The following is a 23,986-nucleotide window of genomic DNA, read 5'->3' as shown; positions in this document are numbered from 1 at the left end:
AGAAGGCATTACGTGGTGTTGAATTTTATGACAAAAATGAAAGGTAATATCATTCATTACCGGTCGTACAGACTTGGCCCCATTCAGAGCCAATTTGTCTTATCAATCTACTGAATACAACTGGAAGTCGAGCGTAATGAAGAAATCTTGTAGTGTAAACAAAAGAACAAAATGAAGAAATCTTGTAGAGAAAGAAAGAGAATCAAGAAGAGAGAGGGAGCAAGATTTAGAGAGAGAGAGAGAGAGAGAGAGAGATATATATATATATATATATATATATATATATATCTACTGAATATAGACTGGTCGCACAGCGTATGCCCCTAAATTAGCGTTACTCGAAACTCGATCAAAGAAAAAGAAAATCCAACCTTTCCGGCTTTTTGTTTCTGCATGTCAAAAGAAGCAGCCATTTTAGCACTTAAACTCCTCCATGAGAAAGCTAACAATGAATTCTACTGAATGCTTTTTTGTCAGTACTGTATTGCTCATCTTCCTTGCGATTCTTCCCTCTTCCATTTCGGTTACCCTAGACGCCATTACACCAAACCAACCCCTAAGAGAGGACGACGTTCTTCTCTCCCCCACTAAAATCTTTGCACTAGGGTTTTTTAAGCCAGGCAATTCTCGTAGCCGTTACATTGGAGTTTGGTTCAACAAAATTTCAATCAAAACCGTTGTCTGGATTGCAAACAGAGAAAACCCCATAGTTCCTACTGCTGGAACTGGACTTCTAGCCATTCATGGAGAACATGGTGGCCTTGTTATTTATGGGGAGGACCAAAATACCCCTATCTGGTCCGCTAATCTCACCGTCTCTGCTCCAAACAATTCCGTGATAGCCAAGCTTTCGGATAAGGGAAATCTTGTTGTTGAAATTAATGGTGAAAAGGTGTGGCAAGGTTTTGATTATCCCACAAATACGATGCTTCCTTTTATGAAAATTGGGCTGGACAGGCGGTCCCGGTTGAACCGGTTCCTCACAGCTTGGAAGTCCCAAGATGACCCGGGAATGGGCAACTGTTCGTTCCGGATGGAGCCAAGCGAGAGTCCACAGGAGTTCTTATACATGGGTCAGACTCGATTGTGGCGGACTGGACCTTGGACCGGTGAAAGATGGTCCGGGGTGCCTGACATGGTAAAACTATTCTTCACCAACGTTACTTTTGTGAACAATCAAGATGAGGTATTCATCATGGATGTAGTTCCTGAATCAACCTTCGTAAAATTCGTGATCGATGAATCAGGAAACATTGAACGGTCCGCATGGGACGCTGAAGTGCATAAATGGGTCCGGCATTGGTCGCCGGATTGGCAGTGTGATTCTTACAGGGTGTGTGGTCCGAATAGCATTTGTGACCCATACAAAAACTTTGCGGATAAATTTGAGTGCAAATGCCTACCTGGATTCGTACCCAAGTTGCAACATGAGTGGTATTCGAGAGATTGGTCAGGCGGGTGCGTGAGGCAAAACGGATCATCCGTTTGCCAAAACGGGGAAGGGTTCGTGAAGTTGGAACGCGTGAAGCTGCCGGATACTTCTACGGCACGTGTGAACATGAGCAGGAGTCGGGAAGCATGTAAAGAAGAATGCCTGAGAAATTGTTCTTGCACGGCATACGCAAATGCAGATGAAAGGCAGGGAGGGAGTGGCTGTATAACATGGCATGGGGACTTGATGGACACAAGGACTTATTTGGATACGGGTCAAGATTTAGGTGTGCGAGTTGATGCAACTGTTTTAGGTATATTTGCTTATCAATTTATCTTCTTGCTTCTCTTTTCCTTGTCAATAATTGTGCTCGTAAAGCCGAGGTTCCATGAAAAAAAAATCTTCTTTCTTTATTTCATTAAAAAATTGAGGAATTATTATTTAGTTTGGTAGTTGTACGTTTATTATCATTCTAAAAAAAATCATTTGGCACTGGCCTCTTGCCAACTAATAAAAGTGAAATTGTTTCGTCAAGAGTATAAGATGACTTTTTTAGAGTACTCATTTTTTTATTAAAAATTCAGAAATTTCTATAAATTAATACTAAAAATTTAGTTCTTATGTTCATTGGAGCTTTTTACAATGTTTTTTTTTTTCCCGAATTTTTACAAGTTTTTTTAAACATGGAAATAAATGCTTGTATATCTGCAGCTCAATACGCAAAGAAGTCAAACAGTTCTTTTGGCAAGAAGAGGAAGCTGGAAGTTTCAGTAGCATGTGGTCTTTTGTTCTTCCTCGTGTTTTCCCTTGCATGTTGGTTGGTACAGAGGAAGAGAAAAGGTAAACAAATTTCCTTTTACTAGGTTGCCCTCTAATCATTCACAATTATGCAACTGGATATTGGTTTTAATTATTTAAGAACACAATATTATCTGTTTATGTACTTTTATCACAGGTAAAAAACGTCAGGATAAATTTTTCAATGTGACCATAGCATCAACCTCCTGGGAAGATTCTTCTGCTAGAACAAATATTGATGAAAGTGGAATAAACTCTGAATTACCATTCTTTGAACTAAGTACCATAGTTAAGGCCACAAATAATTTCACTTCCAACAACAAGCTTGGAACAGGTGGTTTCGGCTCAGTTTATAAGGTATGTAGTTGCCCTCAGATAATGTCTCAAATCATAAATCAAACTTTGAATAGACATTTTTTAGATTTATTTTTTAGCCATCTGCACTCCAAATCAATTATTTTTTCCCTTCTAGTTTAAACAGAAGAACATAATGAATAAATCTTGCAGAGATAGAAAGAGAATCAAGAAGAGAGAGGGAGCAAGATTTAGAGAGAGAGAGAGAGAGAGAGAGAGAGAGAGAGAGAGAGAGAGAGAGAGAGAGAGATTTTAGACAGAAAAAGTGAATCTTTGTTAATGGTTTCAGAAAAAATACAAGGTAGTGATCCATAAGGATATATATCCAAACTATATTGCTTACAAGCTAAGCTAACATTTAGCTCACAGGCTATTGACACTTACAAACAATAGGATTACAAGACCATTACAGTTAACAAAAATCAAGAGACCCGTCCAATAAAGACTGGAAAGGTTGACTCAAAAATATATTTGATTAAAATTTAAACCCAATGAATAATCGATAAGTGGTGGGAACTATCTTGTTTCTACTTTTCACATTCATCTTAGATACCAACTAGCAAGAATGCCCACACGATACTGTAGGTTTTGAAACTGTATAAAACATGTAGAAAGTTTTAAATCTATATATGATAAGTCATACTACTTATATATATATATATGTGGAAATCTATTAACATTTACAATAAGGAACAATAAGCAGAGTTGAACTTCCTTAATCTAATGGGTTTGCTTCTTCACTTCGTTTCTCCCTCTTTCTACATAAGTTTTCATTTCTTTGTTACAAATTGAAAAAATAGAAGTTAATGTGAACAAATGACAGTTGGATTTGTTAAAGGATCCTCTTGCTAAAGATCAGAACAACAAAAGGACTAATAAAAAGTTAGAAAAATGGCTTACGTAGTTGAGAACTGTTGGCGCACCTTAAATATTGTCTGAATCCAAGTTTTACAAATCGTTCGTATTCAAACCAATCAATTCAACTATACTTAAACAAATTTGGTCTAAACTGTTTAAAAACTGAAATATAAACCCTCATTTTGCATAATTGTTAACTCAGAAAAACAAATGCATAAATGGACAGATGGTGTTTTAGAGAAAAGTTTCTTTATCCTGATATTTAACAGACAAATTTTGAAATCTAAAGCACTTAGCATACTTGAATAAAAAAAACTTGACAAAGAGAAACCTCAATGATCTGGCTCAATTCATCGTTGAAAATTTGGCCGAACTGTGATTCGCTCACTCCATTCCTAAACTAAAGAAAACCAAACCAAGTTCACCAAGAATTATGCACGATTTTTGTGAAATTATACAATGAATTATACAACATCGTTAAACAAACATGGACAGGAGCTGATCTTAAAATTTATTTAGAAGTGGTTAATCTTATGCAAGCCAAAGAAGATTGGGAGCAATAAATTACGAAACATTTCCAACTCTTTTTACCTAGCATGTCATGTCCTTTCATTGATTGTGAGTAAGGCCTGATTCACTACCTTAAGCCTGGGGATCTCAGCTTCTTCAAAATGAGGCATCTCTTAACTCTAAGGAACTAACTAAAAGGGCCATCTGATTTAACACTCATAGTGAATCTTATCACCTGTGGTTGTATTTTAAATATCTTTAAGAACCAATCGGCCGTGGTTTGTAAGACAGGACTGAACTTAGAAAAAGATGATACCCAGTAACATCGATACTTAAATTTGTGGTAGGACTGGAATTTTCTCTCTTTTTTCTTAAAGATAAAGAGATAAAGCCTTCATTTGGATATAAGGATTTAAAAGAATGAATCCACATTTTGACAATAAGCTAATATTTGTTAGAACCATAAAGATATAACATATATAATCCACGAAATGATCAGATTTAATGTAATAACTGAAACTGAAATGACCATGTCCAATGAATCATTTGAAATCCATGTAATCCTTCCATCACATAAATATAAACATTATACCCACGCACCTAAAATAAAAACATGAACCAAAATTACTAAGAAACTGGAGCGTAATAAACATATACGCCCCTGCAGCTATTGCCTCATTAAGAATATCATTGAAACGGTGTGAATCGAGTTTATGATCAGAACCTATCACTGAACAGAATAGTCTGCAAGAGATTGAAACCATAAGTATCAAAAACAGGAATCCAAATAACCAAAAGGATAAATGCTTGTTCATATTCCCCTTGCACTGGTTGTACCTTTAATTCAACTCCGCTTCTAGTTCGCCGATGCTTTTAGTGATCAAAGGTTTTGTTCTTGGAATTCGAGCTTTAATTACAAACCGGGCATATGATAGTTGCTCATTTCCTTCATTTTCTTGGCATCCATAAAAGCTAAAAGCCCTGCCATATGAAGTAATAATTCAAAATACTGCGATCTTTTGTTATTTCAATCGCGTATCTCCTTCACTTGAAGTAGTCAAAGCATTTTTATGTATATGCATTGAGTTTTACTCCTTTGTTAATGTATAAATGCAATTTCAAGGGGAGGATATATATATATATATATATATATATATATATAGAGAGAGAGAGCTACGAATATGTTGATAATTTTCTTGAAAGGTAAGTGCACTATAAATTGAATTTGGATTATAAATTCAGGGTGTGCTTGATAATGGAAAGGAGATAGCAGTGAAAAGACTAGCCAAGAATTCTGGCCAAGGAATTGGAGAGTTTAAGAATGAAGTTGTGCTGCTTTCAAAGCTCCAACACAGGAACCTTGTGAGGATCATAGGTTGTTGCGTTCAAGATGAAGAGAAGATGCTGATCTATGAATACTTGCCAAACAAAAGTCTTGACTTTTTCATTTTCGGTATGTCTTTCTTTTACTTTTGTTCTTCTTTTTATACAAGCAATATTGTGGAGGGGAAATCAAGCTCAGGACCTCAGGTGCAAGATTGAATGCTCTTAACTCAACTCAGTTACAAGCACCTTTCTTTTCACTTGTGTATCTAAAATTGTCGGTTAAAAACCTTGAACCAAGCAAGAATACAATCTAATATACTTTGTTTACTTTTTTCCCTTACAAAGCAAAAGAGGCGTTCTTGGATTGGACAAGACGCTTTGAGATAATCTGTGGGATTGCTAGAGGGATCTTATATCTTCATCAGGATTCGAGATTAAGAATCATCCATAGAGATCTAAAGGCCAGCAATGTTTTGTTGGATTCTGCTATGAACCCCAAGATTTCAGATTTTGGTATGGCTAGGATATTTGGAGCGGAACAAATTGAAGCAAATACAAACCGTGTGGTTGGGACATAGTAAGTTTCATTCAAAACTGAAAGTACACCTGTTTTTGTTAATACAGAAAGAAGCTGTGATAATTAATCAATTTTATTTTGTTGCTTCAGCGGTTATATGTCACCAGAGTACGCAATGGAAGGACTTTTTTCAATAAAGTCTGACATATATAGCTTCGGTGTTTTACTACTAGAAATTGTTACTGGCAGAAAGAACACTGGCTACTACCACGATAGTCCTTACTCAAATTTAGTTGGACATGTAAGCATAACATTAAGACATTACCAAACTTCTCGTCATTTGCTTTTATAACTTGATGATTAATTTGTAAATGGTTTTTAGGTTTGGGACTTGTGGAAGGAAAATAGAGCCTTGGAAATCATTGATTCATCTCTGCGAGAATCATACCCTGTCAACGAAGTTCTAAGATGTATTCACATTGCCCTCTTGTGCGTGCAAGAGCAAGCGAAGGATCGTCCACTCATGTCAGCAGTGGTTTCCATGTTGGGTAATGATGCAGCAATTCCTTCACCAAAGCAACCTGGATTTTTGTTGAACAGAGGTTATCATACTAGTGGAGACCCATCATCCAATATTGATGGAGCTTACTCTGTAAATGACATGACCTATACAAAAGCAGAAGGTCGTTAAGGAGAGAACCAGACGTATAATTGGACATACTATATTATTCAATTGAGAATCACATGATGAGTGAGATAAGAAGAGAGGATATACCCCAATTTCACTCAATAATTTACCTTATAACTAGGGATCTAAGTTCTATATTAATTTGCAACACTCATCATTTGTCTTGTTGTAAATACATGTTATAAAATATATGCCCTATAATTGGGGATCTAAGTTCTATATCTGCTATACTCATCATGTCTTGTTGTAAATACAAGCTATAAATTATTTGTAACATTCATCATCAGTCCGACCAGGCTACATAAAAGTACTTTTGGACCACCAAAGACATGTAGGAAGGTTGACAACTTTATGACACAAGATTTTAGGAGCAAGCCTACTCAGACACTAATCATGCCACGTGTCAACCAGCAATCAAAAGAAAAGGTCACTACAAGAAAAAAGCTCTTTTGCGACACTTTATTTGCAATAGAGCACACGGCGTCCCAAATACCCAAAAATTAGCGCACATAATGATTATGAAAAAACTTTTGCGACACTGTTCTAACTAACGTCACAAACACGTCTCCACGTCAATAGACATTTGATAGACACCTTCCCAAAAATTTTAATTTTATTTTAGCGCCCTCTTTTTCCTATTAGGCGCCTTAATTTCATATGAAAAATTCCACCAGTTTTCAATTTTGTTGGTAAAGTTAGCGGCTGCCTCTCAAACACTCCATCTCCGTCTCTTTGCCTATGTTCTCCCAATGTCTCAAACTCTCAGTCCTCTTACGGTCTCTCTCTCAGTGAGCTTGATTTGGACTGGTCTCTCTCAGGTTGGAATCTCGATTTCAAGTTCTATAGTCCCGATTTTGGTGTGCCTTTTAGTTTCCTAGGGTTTCTTTCTACGAATTTGTTCAATTAATTATTTTATTGATTTTCTGTGCCTTTTGATTTTTTATTTCATTCGTGTGTCCTGTTGTTTGGGATTAGAAAAATTGATTTTGATTGGTCTTCGTTGTTATTTTAGTTGTCGGGCTTTGTTTTTGGGTTCTCTGCATCTGCCGGTGACGAGCCTCACACTCCCACCACGGCTGCGGTTACGGCATCGGACAAGGCCATGGCCACGAAGAGGAGAAATCTGGTCCTTGACACAACCATCAGAGACTGGGTTCTCATCTTCCTTACTGCTTCTTTTACAACTGCTGCCCCCACGCAGCCTTATTGTGATTTTATCTATTTGTTATTGGATAATGTAGCTTAATCTTTAACCGTTGGATTGATTTTAGAGGAAAAAGAAAAGAACAATTTTTGCATGCTTAAAAGTTAATTCCTTTTTTGTTGCTTAATGTTGATGATGATTGTATTTAACTGGCAGGGTTATGTTAAATTGGATACATAGTTTCACTATCAGGTTTGGGTTCCCAGTGTTGGTTTAAGGTATTGGTCGGCTTAAAGAAATCAAGGGACAACAGTTCAAAACTTTTGAAGGTATAGAGCCTCCAAATTTTTTTACTTTGTTTAGCTTTTGTTAACAAAATGAATCTGAAGCTGTAAAGTGACCAGCAATTGAAATCAAGTTAGGAAATTGGGTCAGAATTTGGAAATCTTAGATGAAGTGTATGAAGGTTTAGAATTTTAATTTATGCCATAGCTATCTTGCAATTAGCTTCTCTTATAAAAACTTGAAGGCATCACAATCCATGTTGCAGTCATAACATACATGAGTTGTATTAGCGTTTAACTTAACAAACAAATACTTTTACCTGGTGAGCCTGTGGAATTTTGCTTATATCTCTGGTTTTGCATTCTTCTTATTCAGTGAATGGTATTTAGTTTGAATCTTGATAGCAATGAAGATTTGGTAATAAAGTTGAATGATGTTATTACATAGCAATTTTTCCCTTTTTTGATTCAGATGAAAACTCAGAACTGTTCTAAATATAATGGCCATTTCATGCTAGATGAGGACCAATGTCATTTATACATGAATGAGCACTTGTTACGCTGGTTTTTATGTTCCTAAGACTTTCTTTCACCCATTGCAGGCTAGAAAATTTACGGCGTTTCAAAGGGATTGTAAGATTGCAAATAATGACCCAAGCTTATCATGTTACAAAGCAAGCTACAACTATATTGAGCTATCTTCACTCATGGAGCAAAGTACATGCTGATGTTAAAGCTCACCAACTCTGTATGGTAACAGAAGACGGATCAAGCAAAACAAATAGAGAGTCAACAAAAACTTGAGGCAAAGTTTCATTATATAAAGGTGAGACCAGCAGCTTCCACATCTGTCAGGTTGCTAGACTTCAACTTATTTTATATAGGATTCTACAAGTTTCTTCATAATCTTGGTGTGCTTATGCTACAGAACCATCACAAAACTAGGAGTGTCAAAACTTTGATTCATGTATAATCTTGGTGTGCTCGTTCTACAGAACCATCACGAAACTAGCTTGTAATCTGCTATTTCTTCTTGTCATTCTGTTGATACTGATGTCAAACATGTTTCACTATGGCAGGAAAATGGATTTTTAATTGTTCCTAAAGGTCAGGCACAGAATCATGACCATGACCACAAGCCTCACACTCATTGGTGTATAATGTATACGACCATTCAACTAACTTTAAGTAAAACTATAGTAGTGCTTTCATAGTTTTGTCGTACTTGTATATGATAATACAATGCAAATTTTTCAATAATAATATGTTCTAGTTTGTAAAATTAAATAGAATAATTTGTATCTGGCGTCAAATATGGCGCTAGAATTTTTTTTACACTTGGATATATTATTAACGACGCTTTAAATAACGTCGTAATTTTGTCGCAAATAATATTTGCGACGGTCAATTTGCGTCGTAAATAGTTGTTAAAACATTTTCGACATAGGTTTGTTGCGACACGTCCATTGCCGTCGCAAGGCGGTTGCCAAAAGCTTTTTACGACGTTTTAATCACTTTTTGTGACGTGTCCGTTTTGTCGCAAAAGGGCCATTTTTTTTGTAGTGAGTCTAGGATGGGACCCAAAAGTGGTACGGCCTGTTCTGAGTGATGTGGTTAATTAATCAAGGCCGAGCAGGACGCTAGGAACACATTGGACCTTTGGATGTTACTAGAAATGTTGCCTGGGCATTGCTGCGGAATACAAATTGTATGAAACATTATGTATGAATGATATAAAAGATTATGTTATAAATGAAATTGTGAGATGCATACAATTGCCCTCTTGTGTGCTCAAGAGTATGCTACTGACCGGCCAACCATGTCGGTTGTTTTCCAAAACAACCTGCATTTTTATTGAGGAGGAATTGTACTAGTGGAGATCAATCAAGAAGTACTGAAGGTGACATGTACAGAAAAAGAAGCTCGCTAAAAAAAGACCTAGGATATCAAAAATGTTTCACAAGATATATATGTAATAGTAGTAGTTTGCAAAAGACAATATTAAGCGCATACAATTTGTTACTGTGTGAAGAAAGGGTGAACCAAATTTACCATACTTTGAAAATGAAGATTCTCCAAGCAAAGTGAACCTTGCTGATGTTATTAAACACACAACAACCAAGCTTTATCCCATATTAAGTTGAGTCGGTTGTATGAATCTTAGAACATTACAGCATTCGGTTTTGCTCCAAATCTTTTGTTAGATAAACTTCTTGATGTTAGAACTCATAAAATTTAAATAAATAAATTAAAAAAAAAAAAAAATCCACTTCTTGTGGCTTTTTGGTTGATGCATGCATGCCTTCACACAAAAGCTTGGACTTTTTCAAATTTGGCGGAGCTTTTAATTCCTAGTATTCCTAATTCACGTATGCTACGGTCAATCTCAGGCGTGTATATAAAAGGTGGAGATATGGAGCAATGTGCATGTCTACGTACAGAAATCAATTCTTCGAAAAGAAGTATTAGCCATAAATTATTGGAATGAAACAATAAACGGTGTATAAATGGCCGTGTGTCTACAACTAGCCATAAATTATTAATTATAATGAAACAATAAACGATATAAATGATCGTGTGTCTGCGTACAGAAATCAACTAATCATAAATTATTGGAATGAAACAATAAACAGTGTCTAAATGGCCGTGTGCAACTAGTTTAGAAAAATCAAACAGCTTCGTTTTAAGATCATCCATTGGCTAATTAACAAGTTTAGAATTCTCATGAAGTAAATAAAACTATGAGTTCTACTTTGGCAGCTAATGAAGTCAGTATTATGTTGCTTTATCTTTCATGTTCCCATCTTGCATTTTTACCCTAGACACAATTACCCAAAACCAACCCATAAGACGGCGAGGTATTGTCTCTAGCCGGAAAATCTTCGCAATCGGGTTCTTCAGCCCCATAAGTTCTTCAGACTGCTATGTTGGAGTTTGGCATAACAAAATTCCAGAGCAAACCATCGTTTGGGTTTCAAACGGGGACAACCGTATTAGCCATTAACAGAGATCATGGAGGCCTTGTCATCTATGTAAATGACCAAAATACCCCTCTCTATTGTCGAGACCAAGAAAAGATGCTAGAATATATGAATACGTTCCAAACAAAGGTTTGGACAACTCTTTCATTTTTGGCACTGTCTTATTTTATCTTTTAATTTCTTTACTTGTCACTGGAAACTAAGGAAGCACGAATTTCTTATTGGCTTTTTACGTTTTAATATTATCTGCGGGATTGCCAGAGAGAAAGTAGAAAGAGCGGGAAGCCTTTTTTTTTTCTCTTTCTTTTCCTTTTTTTTATTTTTTTTATTTTTTTATATATACTTTTTAAGTTTTTAAATATAATAACAAAAATGTTTTTTTGTTATTTTAATCTTTCTATTTCACACTTTCATATTGACACTCAGTACTATAATTTGGTGATATTACTCTTTACTTGTAAGTAAAAGATCTTAGGTTCGAAAAATGTTCCACAAGATATATGTAATAGTAGTAGCTTGCAAAATATAATATTAAGTGCATACAATTTGTTACTGTGTGAAGAAAGGGTGAATCAAATTTACCATGCTTTGAAAATGAAGATTCTCACATCAAAGTGAACCTTGCTGATGTTAAATTAACAACAACCAAACTTTATTCTATTGAGTTGACTTGGCTGTATGAATCCTAGAATGTAACATCACTCAATTTTGCTCAAAGTCTTACGTTAGATAACCTTATCGATGTTAGAGCTCATAAAATTTAAGAAAAAAAGAAACGTGACTTTTTGTGGCTTTTTGGTTGATGCATGCATGCCACACAAAAGCTTGGACCTTTTCAAATTTGGCGGACCTTTTAAATCCTAGTATTCCTAATTCAAGTATGTTACGGTCAATCTCAGACGTGTATATGAAAGGTGGAGGATGGAGCAATGTCCATGTCTACGTGTAGAAATCAATTCTGAGAAAAGAAGTACTAGCCATAAATTCTTGGAATGAAACAGTCAACGGTATATAAATACCTGTGTGCAACTCGTTTAGAAAAAATCAAACAGCTTCATTTTAAGATCATCCATTGGCTAATTAACAAGTTTATTTATTTATTGGCTAATTAACAATTTTAGAATTCTCAAGAAGTAAATAAAAGTATGAGTTCTGCAGTGGCGGCTAATGAAGTCAGTATTGTGTTGCTTATCTTTCTTGTACTTCTCCCATCTTGCAATTTTACCCTGGCTGGAAAATATTCGCAATCGGATTCTTCAGCCCCAGAAATTCTTCAAACTGCTATGTTGGAGTTTGGGACAACAAATTTCCAGAGCAAACCATCAACTGGGTTTCAAACAGGGACACCCGTATTAGCCATTAACAGAGATCATGGAGGCCTCTATGTAAATGACCAAAATATCCCTCTCTATCAAGATTTTAGGTTGCTGCGTTCGAGACGAAGAAAAGACGCTATAACCTATGAATACGTTCCGAACAAAAGTTTGGACTACTCTTTCATGCACTATCTTATTTTTGCTTTTAATTTCTCTACTTGTCACTTGAAACTAAGGAAGCACGAATTCCTTATTAGCTTTTTAATTTTTAATATTATCCGCGGGATTGCCAGAGTGAAAGTAGAAACAGCAAGGAGCCTTCTTTTTTCTTTTCTTTTATTGTTATTTTAATTAGAATTGTTGGACTCGGTTATGTGTTATATTAGCACGTAACAAAAGTTTATACAAAATTGTGACAAAATGAACACATTAATTTGCGACAACCATTTTGAAGGGCTGTATTTATCGATTTTCAATTTCAATGACCACCTTGATTGGATGAGTCAATTTCAGAGACTATTTGTGATAAAAACCCGGCATGTAAATTCTTTTACGTATGAAACTTGTGGAGAGAACGCGATGCCCTGGAAATAATTGATTCATCCTTGGGTGAATCGTACCCGTCAAAGAAGTTGTGAGATGCATCCAAATTGCTATCTTATGTGTGCAAGAGTATGCCACTGACCGGTCAACAATGTCGGCGGTTGTTTTCATGCTAGTTAATGAAGCAGCGGCTCCTTCACCAACACAACCAACATGTTATTGCAGAGGAGACCCATCAGCCAATGCTGAAGGAGAAAATTCCGCAAATGACGTGTGACACATTCACAATGTCTATCGATCTACTTGATACAACGGGGGTGTGGTAATAATTAATGAAGTGGAAATTTTAAACTGCGGTGTATGATTGGGAGTCGCAGGTGAGTTCACGTTGCATCAATGAAAAAAAAAAATAATAATAATTACAACTTACAAGATTACTTAACAATATATTAATACATTTAGTAAGCAATCAATAGTGCTTGGCAAACCTTTGTTCTGCAATAATGCATTTTGTGAAAGGTCTGCTGAATGTTTTAGTTCTTCAGCCCCTCCTTCTCCAGCTCTGCTCTTCCTTGGACACCATAAAATTTGAACAACCCGTCCGAGACGGTGATTTCTTGGTGTCCAAGAATGAGACCTTTGTCCTGGGATTCTTTCGTCCCAAAATATCGACCAACCGCTATGTTGGAATTTGGTACAAGTTTTCGAAAGACATGGTTGTGTGGGTGGCCAACAGAGATAATCCCATCAACAGCAGCTCAGGAGTTCTTTCAATAGGTTCTGATGGAAACCTAGTGCTGCAAGCCAATAATAGCCAAGGCCTTCTTCCTCTGTGGTCAACAAATGTTTCGATATCATCAGCGAGCAACGATAATATTTTTGCGCAAATTCTTGATTCAGGGAACCTTGTTTTGGCTCAACAAGGCAGCCAGGGTGTTTTTTGGCAGAGCACTGATCACCCTACAAATATTCTTCTTCAGAATATAAAAATGGGGTTGGACAGAAGAAGTGGCATAAACCGGTTCCTCACGAGTTGGAACTCGGAAAATGATCTTGGGACGGGGAATGTTTCGTTGAGAATTGACCCGAATGGATCGCCTCAGATGATCTTGTACAACATTGAGGCTAAATTGTGGAGGTCAGGACATTGGAACGGGATTAAATGGAGCGGGACACCTGCCGCGCAGCCGAAGGATGTGTTTAAGATCAATTTTGTGAACAACAAAGATGAAATTACTTATCAGTGGACTGTTCTCGACCCTTCAGTTTACTCAGTGTACACAATAGATGGTTCGGGAACACTCAAGCTCCTAGTATGGCAAGGGTAGAAGCACCAGTGGGATTTGCTTTGGTTGGCTCCATTGGATGCCTGTGACAGCTATGGCAAGTGTGGTAAATTCGGCAATTGCAATCCTACTATCAATGGATTCAACTGCACATGCTACCCCAGATATGAACCAATATCACCACAAGATTGGGATTTGAAAGATGGGAGATGCGGGAGAGGCGGGTGCAAGAGGCAGCAGGGCTCGCGGTCCACGTGCAGGAACGGCGAGGGGTTTGTGAAGATGGAAAATGTAAAGGTTCCAGACACGTCCTCCATAAAATTGGAGAAGAATTTGAGCTTGGAAGCGTGCAAGGACGAGTGCTTGAAGAACTGCACGTGCTTGGCGTATGCGATTGAAGATGTGACGAATGGAGGGACTGGATGCATGACATGGTATAGAGATTTGATGGATACTAAGCAGTTAACAGAAGGCGGGCAAGATTTGTACGTTCGTGCAGATGCAGTAGTTTTAGGTACCTTATTTTCCAAGAAATTGCCTCAACTACATGTTTCAACTTCATACCATTCATGGCAATGGTGCATATATTTTTCTTCTTTTTTTCAGCTCAGTATAAAAACAAGTCAGGAGGAGGGTATTTTTCCAGGAAAAGGCGACTGGCTATTATATTGGTAGTGTCAATTTCTGTCGCTTCATTGCTCATCCTCGCAGTTCTATGTTGGTTCAGGAAAAGGAGCATGAAAGGTATACGAAAAGTTTCCTCTTCTTTTGTCTTAAATTTGTTTTGCAGCTTTATTTCGGCTCAAGTTTCATTTTCTTTCGTCTTGGAAATTTTTATACCCTAAAATTTCAATGGAACTGAAACAGGGAGAGGAGGACAGCCCAAATTTCTGAATGATCCCGCTGCTCCTAGTGTACGAAGCTACGAAGATTTGCCAATAAAAGATGTGGTTGATGAACATAGAGGAGAAACCGATTTACCTCTTTTCGATTTAACCACCGTGGTTGCAGCCACAGAAAACTTCTCTTCTGCTAACATGCTTGGACATGGCGGCTTCAACATGGTATATAAGGTACTTCCCCTAGAACATTTTGACTTTTTGAGTATCTCAACATTGTGTGGCTTCGGCGTCTGTGTTGTCATTAAGATTTTCCAGTCTGCACCATGATTTCAGGGATGTCTAGCTGATGGACAGGAAATAGCTGTTAAAAGATTATCGAGAAATTCACTTGACAAGGCATAAACGAATTCAAGAACGAAGTAATGCTCATAGCAAAGCTTCAGCATAGAAATCTTGTGAGGCTTTTGGGTTTCTGCATACATAAAGAAGAAAGGATGCTAATCTATGAATACATGCCAAATCGTAGCTTGGACTTATGGATTTTTGGTGTGCCATCTTTACACACTGCTAACAAATACTTTCAGTTTCTGACATTAACCCTGAAATTAAGAAATCATAAACTTGTAGATAATAGAAGCTTTTATGTGTGGTGTTCAGGTAAAAACGGAAATTCGTTGTTAGATTGGAGAAAAAGGTTTCAAATTATCATTGGCATTGCTCGAGGCCTCCTATATCTTCATCAAGATTCGAGACTAAAAATAATCCACAGGGATTTGAAAGCAAGCGATGTTTTATTGGATGGTTTAATTCATTATATTCATTATATTCATTTATCAAATTCATTAAAGATTTTAGGTTGCTGCATTCGAGACGAAGAAAAGATGCTATAATATATGAATATGTTCCGAACAAAGGTTTGGACTACCCTTTCAGTTTTGGCACTGTTTTATTTTTGCTTCTAATTTCTTTACTTGTCACTTGAAACTAAGGAAGCATGAATTCCTTATTGGCTTTTTACTTTTTGATATTATCACGGGATTGCCAGAGAGAAAGTAGAAAGAGCGGGGAGCCTTTCTTTCTCTTTCTTTCCCTTTTTTTGTTTTTTGTTTTTTTACTTTTTAAGTTTTTAAATATAAAAACAAAAATGTTTTTTTTATAATTTTAATCTTTCTATTTCACACTCTCATATTGACACTCAGTACTATGATTTGGTAGTATTACTCTTTATTTGTAAGTAAGAGATCTTTAATTTGAAAATGTTCCACAAGATATATGTAATGGTAGTAGCTTGCAAAAGATAATATTAAGCGCATACAATTTGTTATTGTATAAAGAAAGGGTGAACCAAATTTACCATGCTTTGAAAATGAAGATTCTCACAGTAAAGTGAACCTTGCTGATGTTAAATTAACAACAACCAAACTTTATCCTATTAAATGAAATCGACTGTATAAATTTTAAAATGTCACAGCATTCGATTTTACTCAAAGTCTTCTGTTAGATAACCTTATTGATGTTACAGCTCATAAAATTTAAGAAAAAAAAGAAACGTGACTTTTTGTGGCTTTTTGGTTGACGCATGCATGCCACACAAAAGTTTGGACTCTTTCAAATTTGGCGGACCTTTTAAATCCTAGTATTCCTAATTCAAGTGCGTTCCGATCAACCTCAGACGTGTATATAAAAGGTGGAGGATGGAGCAATGTCCATGTCTACGTATAGAAATCAATACCCTGAAAAGAAGTACTAGCCATAAATTCTTGAAATGAAACAGTCAACAGTATATAAATAGATTTGTGTCACTCGTTTACAAAAATCAAACAGCTTCATTTTAAGATCATCCATTGGCTAATTAACAAGTTTATTTATTTTTATTTTTTTTTGGCTAATTAACAAGTTTAGAATTCTCAAGAAGTAAATAAAAGTATGAGTTCTACAGTGGCGGCTAATGAAGTCAGTATCGTGTTGCTTATCTTTCTTGTACTTCTCCCATCTTGCAATTTTACCCTAGCTAGAAAATATTCGCAATCGGATTCTTCAGCCCCAGAAATTCTTCAATCTGCTATGTTGGAGTTTGGGATAACAAATTTCCAGAGCAAAGCATCATCTGGGTTTCAAACAGGGACAACCGTATTAGCCATTAACAGAGATCATGGAGGCCTTTATGTAAATGACCAAAATATCCCTCTTTGTCAAGATTTTAGGTTGCTGCGTTCAAGATGAAGAAAAGACGGTTTAACCTATGAATATGTTATGAACAAAAGTTTGGACTACTCTTTCATGCACTATCTTATTTTTGCTTTTAATTTCTCTGTACTTGTCACTTGAAACTAAGGAAGCATGCACTATCCATGTGCAGGAACGGCGAGGGGTTTGTGAAGATGGAAAATGTAAGGGTTCCAGACACGTCCTCCAAAAAATTGGAGAAGAATTTGAGCTTGGAAGCGTGCGAGGACGAGTGCTTGAAGAACTGCACGTGCTTGGCATATGTGATCAAAGATGTGACGAATGGAGGGACTAGATGCATGACATGGTATAGAGATTTGATTGATACTAAGCAGTTAACAGAAGGTGGACAAGATTTGTACGTTCGTGCAGATGCAGTAGTTTTAGGTACCTTATTTTCCAAGAAATTGCCTCAACTTCATTAACATTCATGGCAATGGTGCATATATTTTTCTTCTTTTTTTCAGCTCAGTATAAAAACAAGACAGGAGGAGGGTATTCTTCGGGGAAAAGGCGACTGGCTATTATATTGGTAGTGTCAATTTCTGTCGCTTCATTGCTCATCCTTGCAGTTTTATGTTGGTTCAGGAAAAGGAGCATGAAAGGTATACGAAAAGTTTCCTCTTCTTTTGTCTTAAATTTGTTTTGCAGCTTTATTTCGGCTCAAGTTTCATTTTCTTTCGTCTTGGAAATTTTTATACCCTGAAATTTCAATGGAACTGAAACAGGGAGAGGAGGACAGCCCAAATTTCTGAATGATCCCATTGCTTCTGGTTTATGAAGCTACGAAGATTTACCAATAAAGGATGAGGTTGATGAGCACAGAGGAGAAACAGATTTACCTCTTTTCGATTTAACCACCGTGGTTGCAGCCACAGAAAACTTCTCTTCTGCTAACATGCTTGGACATGGCGGCTTCGGCATGGTATATAAGGTACTTCCCCTAGAACATTTTGAGTATCTCAGCATTGTGTGGCTTCGGCATCTGTGTTGTCATTAAGATTTTCCAGTCTGCACCATGATTTCAGGGATGTCTAGCTGATGGACAGGAAATAGCTGTTAAAAGATTATCGAGAAATTCAGGACAAGGCGTAGATGAATTCAAGAACGAAGTAATGCTTATAGCAAAGCTTGAGCATAGAAATCTTGTGAGGCTTTTGGGTTTCTGCATACATAAAGAAGAGAGGATGCTAATCTATGAGTACATGCCAAATCGTAGCTTGGACTTATGCATTTTTGGTGTGCCATCTTTACACACTGCTAATAAATACTTTCAGTTTCTGACGTTAACCCTAAAATTAAGAAATCATAAACTTGTAGATAATAGAAGCTTTTATGTGTGGTGTTCAGGTAAAAACGGAAATTCGTTGTTAGATTGGAGAAAAAGGTTTCAAATTGTCATTGGGATTGCTCGAGGCCTCCTATATCTTCATCAAGATTCGAAATTAAAAATTGACACGCCCCGACCCCGATATTCCCCAAATACCAGGATAGGCACGTGCTGGCCGACACCCGAAGGTGACGAAAGCCATTTATTGAGTGCAAATGTTGAAAACAAGGGATAAATAAGGTTTAAAAATATAAAAGAATAATTAATATGCAAATAAGGACCGTGTTCAGAGCACACCTCTAATCTAGAACACTAAAAGAAAATAATATAAAATTGAATAAAACAAAGGAGTGGGTCCTACACCGAGAGGACTCGAAGATGCCGATGCGGAAGTGCCTGGACGTCGGGATTGTATGCCTCGATTCTAAGTCCTGAAGGGGGCGCAAAACAAACATGAGTGGACCAAGTTGATATATATATAAGTAATAAAACAGTTATCAACATACTAACCCCCAGGTTTTATGAAAACACATATATAATGAGAAATATAGATTTTTCCTTAATCTAGCATGTCGTGCAGTGTCTCAAATCATCAATCGCATAAACAATAATAATCACTAGTGAATGTCCAATATAACACTTCAGGCCCCATGCCGGCTCCCCGTCTCTGAGCACACAGTCAGAGGAAAATGCACTTCAGGCCCCTTGCCGGCTCCCCGTCTCTGAGCAGACAGTCAGAGGAAAACACACTCCAGGCCCTATGCCAACACCAAACCGTCGCCCGGGACGGACCGGATCTATCCCTACGTCCCGTAGCGGAAAGGACAACTAGGTAAGTACAAAATCAGTGAACATACATATATTGAAAATCAACTTCATAGTATAAAGTCATCCATCATCTATACTATAAAGAGGTGTTCTAAACATGTTCTAAATATCATATCGTCATCCATCAGATATGCTATAAGAACATGGGTTATAGGAAAAATAGTAATAATTCAAACTAGCCTCAGTAAGCATGTTATCTCGTAAAACGTTCATAAAACATAATCATCAAATCATGCTTTTCATGTATGCATTTCTACTATCAAAACATGCATTTTTAGAAGGGGTCCACTCACAGTACTTCGCCTGTCGAAATGCCACGCCACTAGCGAAGACGGAAACGCCACGCCACTAGCGAAGACGGAAACGCCACAATTAAACGCCCCTAAGCACATAAAGGGTACATTTAGTCAAACTCTACTCAAACGATTGAATTTGGGAAAACGGACATCGGAAACGGGTTCAGGACGTCGAAATTAGCCTAGGAGGGGTCCCGCACGAAAACCCAAAAAGTCAACTGTCAAAGTCAACGTTGACCGTTGACCGGTCAAAGTCAAAGTCAACGCTGACCGTTGACCGGGTCAACGGTCAGACCGGGTCCGGGTTCGGGTCAACGGGTCAAACGGGTCAGGGTCACGGGTCAACGGGTCAGGGTCACGGGTCACGGGTTTTGGGTTAGGGTTTTGGGCTTAGGTTGTTGGGTTTTGGGTTTAGGTTTTTGGGTTTTGGGTTTTGGGCTGCAACCAAGGCCCTAAGGCCTTTTGGGTTTTCAAATGAAACAAAAATAAAAATAAAAAAGGAAACGGTTGGGCTTTTGGGCTAAAACCCGAAATGGCCTAAGGCCCGTGGGGAAACAGGGATGGCCCGAAGGCCTGGGTGCCCGGAGAAGAACACCGGAGTTCGGCCGGAAAGTTCCCAAGCTCCGTTGGAGCTCACAACTCAACCAAAACATGTCATTCAATATACCAAATTGAAGCCCCGAAGGTAAGGAATCGAAATATACCCTTGGTTCCCGTCATCGTGGTCGGAGTTGGCCGGAAAACAGCCTGGAAGCCACGGGTGTCCGCCGGAACTGGGTAAGATTCAAATGAGCATAACTTCTTCAATACTCGATGAAATTAGGTGAAACAAAAAGGAAAGTTGTAGTACTCAGCGAGACGAAGAGATTGATACCTCGCACGCCGGCCAACTCGCCGTGGTTTGGCCGGAAATTGCCTCGAAAGGGGCGGTGCTCGCCGAAAAACTGGGAAATGTCTCCGAGGTGATTTCTTCGTGGTTTGACGTCCAAAACACAACCACAGGGTTAGAAAAGAGCTATAGGTGTGGGCATGGGTGTGTGTGTGTGTGTGTTCTTGTCGGAGGAAGGAGCACCGAGAGGGAGAGAAAGGAGAGAGAACACGGGAAGAAAGAGAGAAGAGAGAAGAGAAGACTTTTCAGAAAAAGAAAAGAAAAGAAAGGAAAGGGAAAGGGAACCGGGGAACAAAAACAGGGGGTGGGCCCCATGGGCTCACCAATTAAGGCTCAAAAACAATTTTAAAAAGGAAGGTATCCCCCAAACTTAGTGAAAATACAAAAATACTTATTTTCCTACGTAAATCTCAGGACGGGTTATTACAATCTACCCCCCTTAAAAGAATTTCGTCCCGAAATTTAAAATCACAACTTAAACCAGAATACTTGAAAATAGGAAGAAGAATATATGTATAAAGAGAATTCAAGTCAGAGTGGGTGCATCAAAGAGAATATGCCACACCGTCGCGAGCGGGTTGCCAAATCCTCTATCATGCCTCCAAGCTCTTACTTTCTTCCCCATCAGTGTAAAAGTAGAAACATACTTTAATAAGATATAAAGTCGAAAACATATATAGACGTAAGTTCAAAAATAAGTGCGCAAAATACTATAGTGTCAAAATAGTCAAAATAGATATATAATAACATATAGGTCGAAAACTCGCACTTAACTTAAAACTGAAAATGGAAATACTTCCCCCAAAACATTTGTAACGACGAAAACAAATAATTAAGAAAAGGAAGTTAAAATACTTACACTGAAAAATCAAAACTGGAACTCAAAACTGAAAAATGAGAGTAGGTCTCGCCTAAGCATACGAACGTCACGTACTCCGTGAAAAGATGCGTCTCTAGGTCAAGTCCTAACAATAGCAAATCCGTACCAACTGCTGAAGACGAATCTTCCTGGCCACTTGCTTAACGAACCCAACGAATAAGTTTTCAATACCACAGTCGGCCGCCTGTGATATCGATCACACATTTGTTGTCTCGATAAGCAAGCAGTAATTTGCTGAGGGTGCACAATTTCACGCGTCGTAAATTCAATCTTTTGAATACTAGTTCACAATACTCTCCTGCTAACCAATATTGCCTGTAGAACTCTCGTACCACGTCGCAAAAATGGCGTACTCAAACCGAACTAAACAAAAACTGTCGTCATAAAACTCTATCCAGTATCAAGCATACTAATCTCCTCAATTCTTCCAAATGTGACCAACTACTCCAGTGTTTTGCCAACAAAGAACCCATTTGAAAACTGTACCTTGGAATTCAAAGGAAGTGGCTACCATGTTGCTAGTAGACCCAAAAGCTCAAGCCAAGCAAGCAGAAAACGAGAAGTCACCTTTCCCAACAAGCAGTATCTCTTGGGAATCATTGTAGTGCTCAAACCACCTCTCCAATTTTGCTTAGTTGCAGATTTCTAGTAAAACAAGGTCAACGTTGATGGAAAGAATGACTCTCAAGTGATCAACCTAAAAACAAATGAGAGTACACACTTTTCGAGAGAAGTGTAAAGATTTTTCGATTCTCGCCTCGACCGCGCTGGGGTGCCAACCCAAAGTGTACTAAACAGATCTGCTAGAAGTGTTTCAATAACCACGTACTCACAACGAGTTTTGAAGCGGAACAGTGAAAAGATGAGTTGAGACAGCACATAACATTGGAAAAAAAACCGATGTGATGCCTATGAATTATAGTAAGATGGTGATACAATCCGCTGACCTTCTGTACTCAAACCTTCATTCAACTCTTACTAAAAGATCGCACAAACATCACGTTCACGTGCTCACGAACTGAAGGATCCTGGTGCCAAGGTAGTGGAAAACTACGTTGAGGCGAACACATCACATCATCGAAAAGGTCTGCCAAAGTACGATATGATGATTATGAATTGCAGCAAGATAATGAGTGGTGACCATTCAATTCAGCGTGAAGATAATGATGCAATCTACTGCTCACCTGCACCACAATCTTCACCAGCCTCTTACCACAAGACGACTCCAACCTCACACCCACGTGGAACTCTTTCTGGTAGGTAAGGTAAGCTTGTGAAAAGACTATGCTCCCAACCTTTCTGTCTGAAAAGATAAGAATTGGGTGCATACTTCCGCCGAATTAATCGATCGTGAATTCGTCACTAATTGAGCGAGAAACCATGTAAAGAAGGCTAAAAGAACACTTAAGAATTTGAGGATCAAAACAAGTTTATTAAAACTAGAGTACAAGATATCTGGATAAGTGAGAAATCATGCCAAGAATAAACAAGCGAAAGAAGGTAAAGATGCAAAAATAGGAATCACTGTTTAAGATTATTTGGTTAATCAACACGGCAAGGTTGACTGGTTCCTTAGCCAAAAAGGAAATAGGTATAAGCTCAAGAATAGTCAAGAACTATTAATAAGATCTGACGAGGCCAAAGACATTTCGAAATTCACAATACGTTGTAAGGTGTTTCAAAGTTCAAAAATTAAACATAGAACCTCTGAACCAACAGAATGACGAAGAAGAAAGATACAAAGCAATCTGCATATGCATGCAGTCACACGATTGGCTACCTCAAAGTGATGCCCTTAAGCAAACCAAAACTCAATGAGTCCAGAGAAGTTCAAAGTAAAGCTCGATCTTCGTACAATGATGAATATGGTAATCTCAAGCCATTACACTGAAAATTATAAGGCTAAACAGTTAATGGACAAGAGCACTGGTCAGTTGGGCTACAAGCAAAATGCTAAGTTCACCTCCACCGAAAGTATATGGACAAGGTGCTAGGACTTACCGTCTAGTGCCAAATTCAGGGGAAGTTCAAGAAGTCTGTTTATCCAAACAAGTATAGATCTTCATCAACCAAATCCAGCTACAACAACAAAAAGAATTGCAACTCATTTTGGAAAATTGGTGGGAATAGCGTCTGCTACCGAAGAGTCACTTAAGAAATTATCTAATTTAAATGAAGTCAACGCCTGAAGAATTTGGTGTCGAGCTAACGCTCAAAGGTTAAGGAACTTCACTTCGCCGTTGAGGTAAGCAAGGAGGTTACTGGTAGAACAATCATCGAAGATTCATTCTACCGATTCACACGAGTTTCTTCAGTGGTAATGAGCCTGAGAACATTGATTTGCTCCCGCCAACTACCACTTACTAATCATCGTCACCACTAGCACTTACTTGCTTTCTCAAACACGCACTTCGAATATTTCAAGTAGTTGCCACTGCAATATGACTCTGCCCGCCATTCCTAGGGAACGCATGTCGCAGAGTGATGTCATCGTTTCAGGGTTCTAGTTGATCTCAACCAACTCGTACCGTCAAGATTTTTCCACTTCTCGAGATTTCGATGTAGAGCTGACTCTGCCCGCAATTCCTAGGGAACGCATGTCGCAGAGTGGCATCGCCATTTCGTATCTACAGCTGATCTCGACTAGACTTCCTCAAA

General features: G+C 37.9%; 1 protein-coding gene, 2 long non-coding RNA genes and 1 pseudogene across 3 annotated transcripts; 3 read left to right on the top strand and 1 right to left on the bottom strand.

The window, feature by feature from the left end:
• Positions 1-145: 145 nt before the first annotated feature.
• On the top strand, positions 146-6,729 carry LOC137726029 (G-type lectin S-receptor-like serine/threonine-protein kinase At1g11410). The gene is made up of 7 exons (XM_068464887.1): positions 146-1,745; positions 2,144-2,272; positions 2,388-2,587; positions 5,195-5,405; positions 5,624-5,855; positions 5,946-6,096; positions 6,178-6,729. The coding sequence occupies exons 1-7, from the start codon at positions 434-436 to the stop codon at positions 6,484-6,486; spliced, it is 2,544 nt and encodes an 847-aa protein (XP_068320988.1). The 5' UTR covers positions 146-433; the 3' UTR covers positions 6,487-6,729.
• A 434-nt stretch (positions 6,730-7,163) lies between these two features.
• Positions 7,164-9,156, top strand: LOC137723183 (uncharacterized). The gene is made up of 4 exons (XR_011066867.1): positions 7,164-7,301; positions 7,496-7,956; positions 8,514-8,737; positions 8,991-9,156. It is a non-coding gene; the product is annotated as an uncharacterized lncRNA (long non-coding RNA).
• A 4,087-nt stretch (positions 9,157-13,243) lies between these two features.
• On the top strand, positions 13,244-16,415 carry LOC137721527 (G-type lectin S-receptor-like serine/threonine-protein kinase At1g11410; annotated as a pseudogene).
• Positions 16,416-18,614: 2,199 nt separating this feature from the next.
• On the bottom strand, positions 18,615-20,662 carry LOC137722403 (uncharacterized). The gene is made up of 3 exons (XR_011066759.1): positions 20,434-20,662; positions 20,264-20,332; positions 18,615-19,645 (listed from the first exon to the last, which is right to left on the bottom strand). It is a non-coding gene; the product is annotated as an uncharacterized lncRNA (long non-coding RNA).
• Positions 20,663-23,986: the final 3,324 nt, after the last annotated feature.

Source organism: Pyrus communis, chromosome 2, assembly GCF_963583255.1.
Source record: "Pyrus communis chromosome 2, drPyrComm1.1, whole genome shotgun sequence".
In the NCBI taxonomy this organism is placed as follows: Eukaryota; Viridiplantae; Streptophyta; class Magnoliopsida; order Rosales; family Rosaceae; genus Pyrus; species Pyrus communis.
Note: the sequence above shows the minus strand (reverse complement) of the source record. Positions and strands in the feature narration are given on the sequence as shown.

Coding starts and splice junctions, on each gene's coding strand:
- LOC137726029 (XM_068464887.1), top strand. CDS start 434: ATGAGAAAGCTAACAATGAATTCTACTGAATGCTTTTTTGTCAGTACT. Junction 1,746..2,143: donor AGTTGATGCAACTGTTTTAG/GTATATTTGCTT, acceptor GTATATCTGCAG/CTCAATACGCAAAGAAGTCA. Junction 6,097..6,177: donor ACTCAAATTTAGTTGGACAT/GTAAGCATAACA, acceptor AATGGTTTTTAG/GTTTGGGACTTGTGGAAGGA.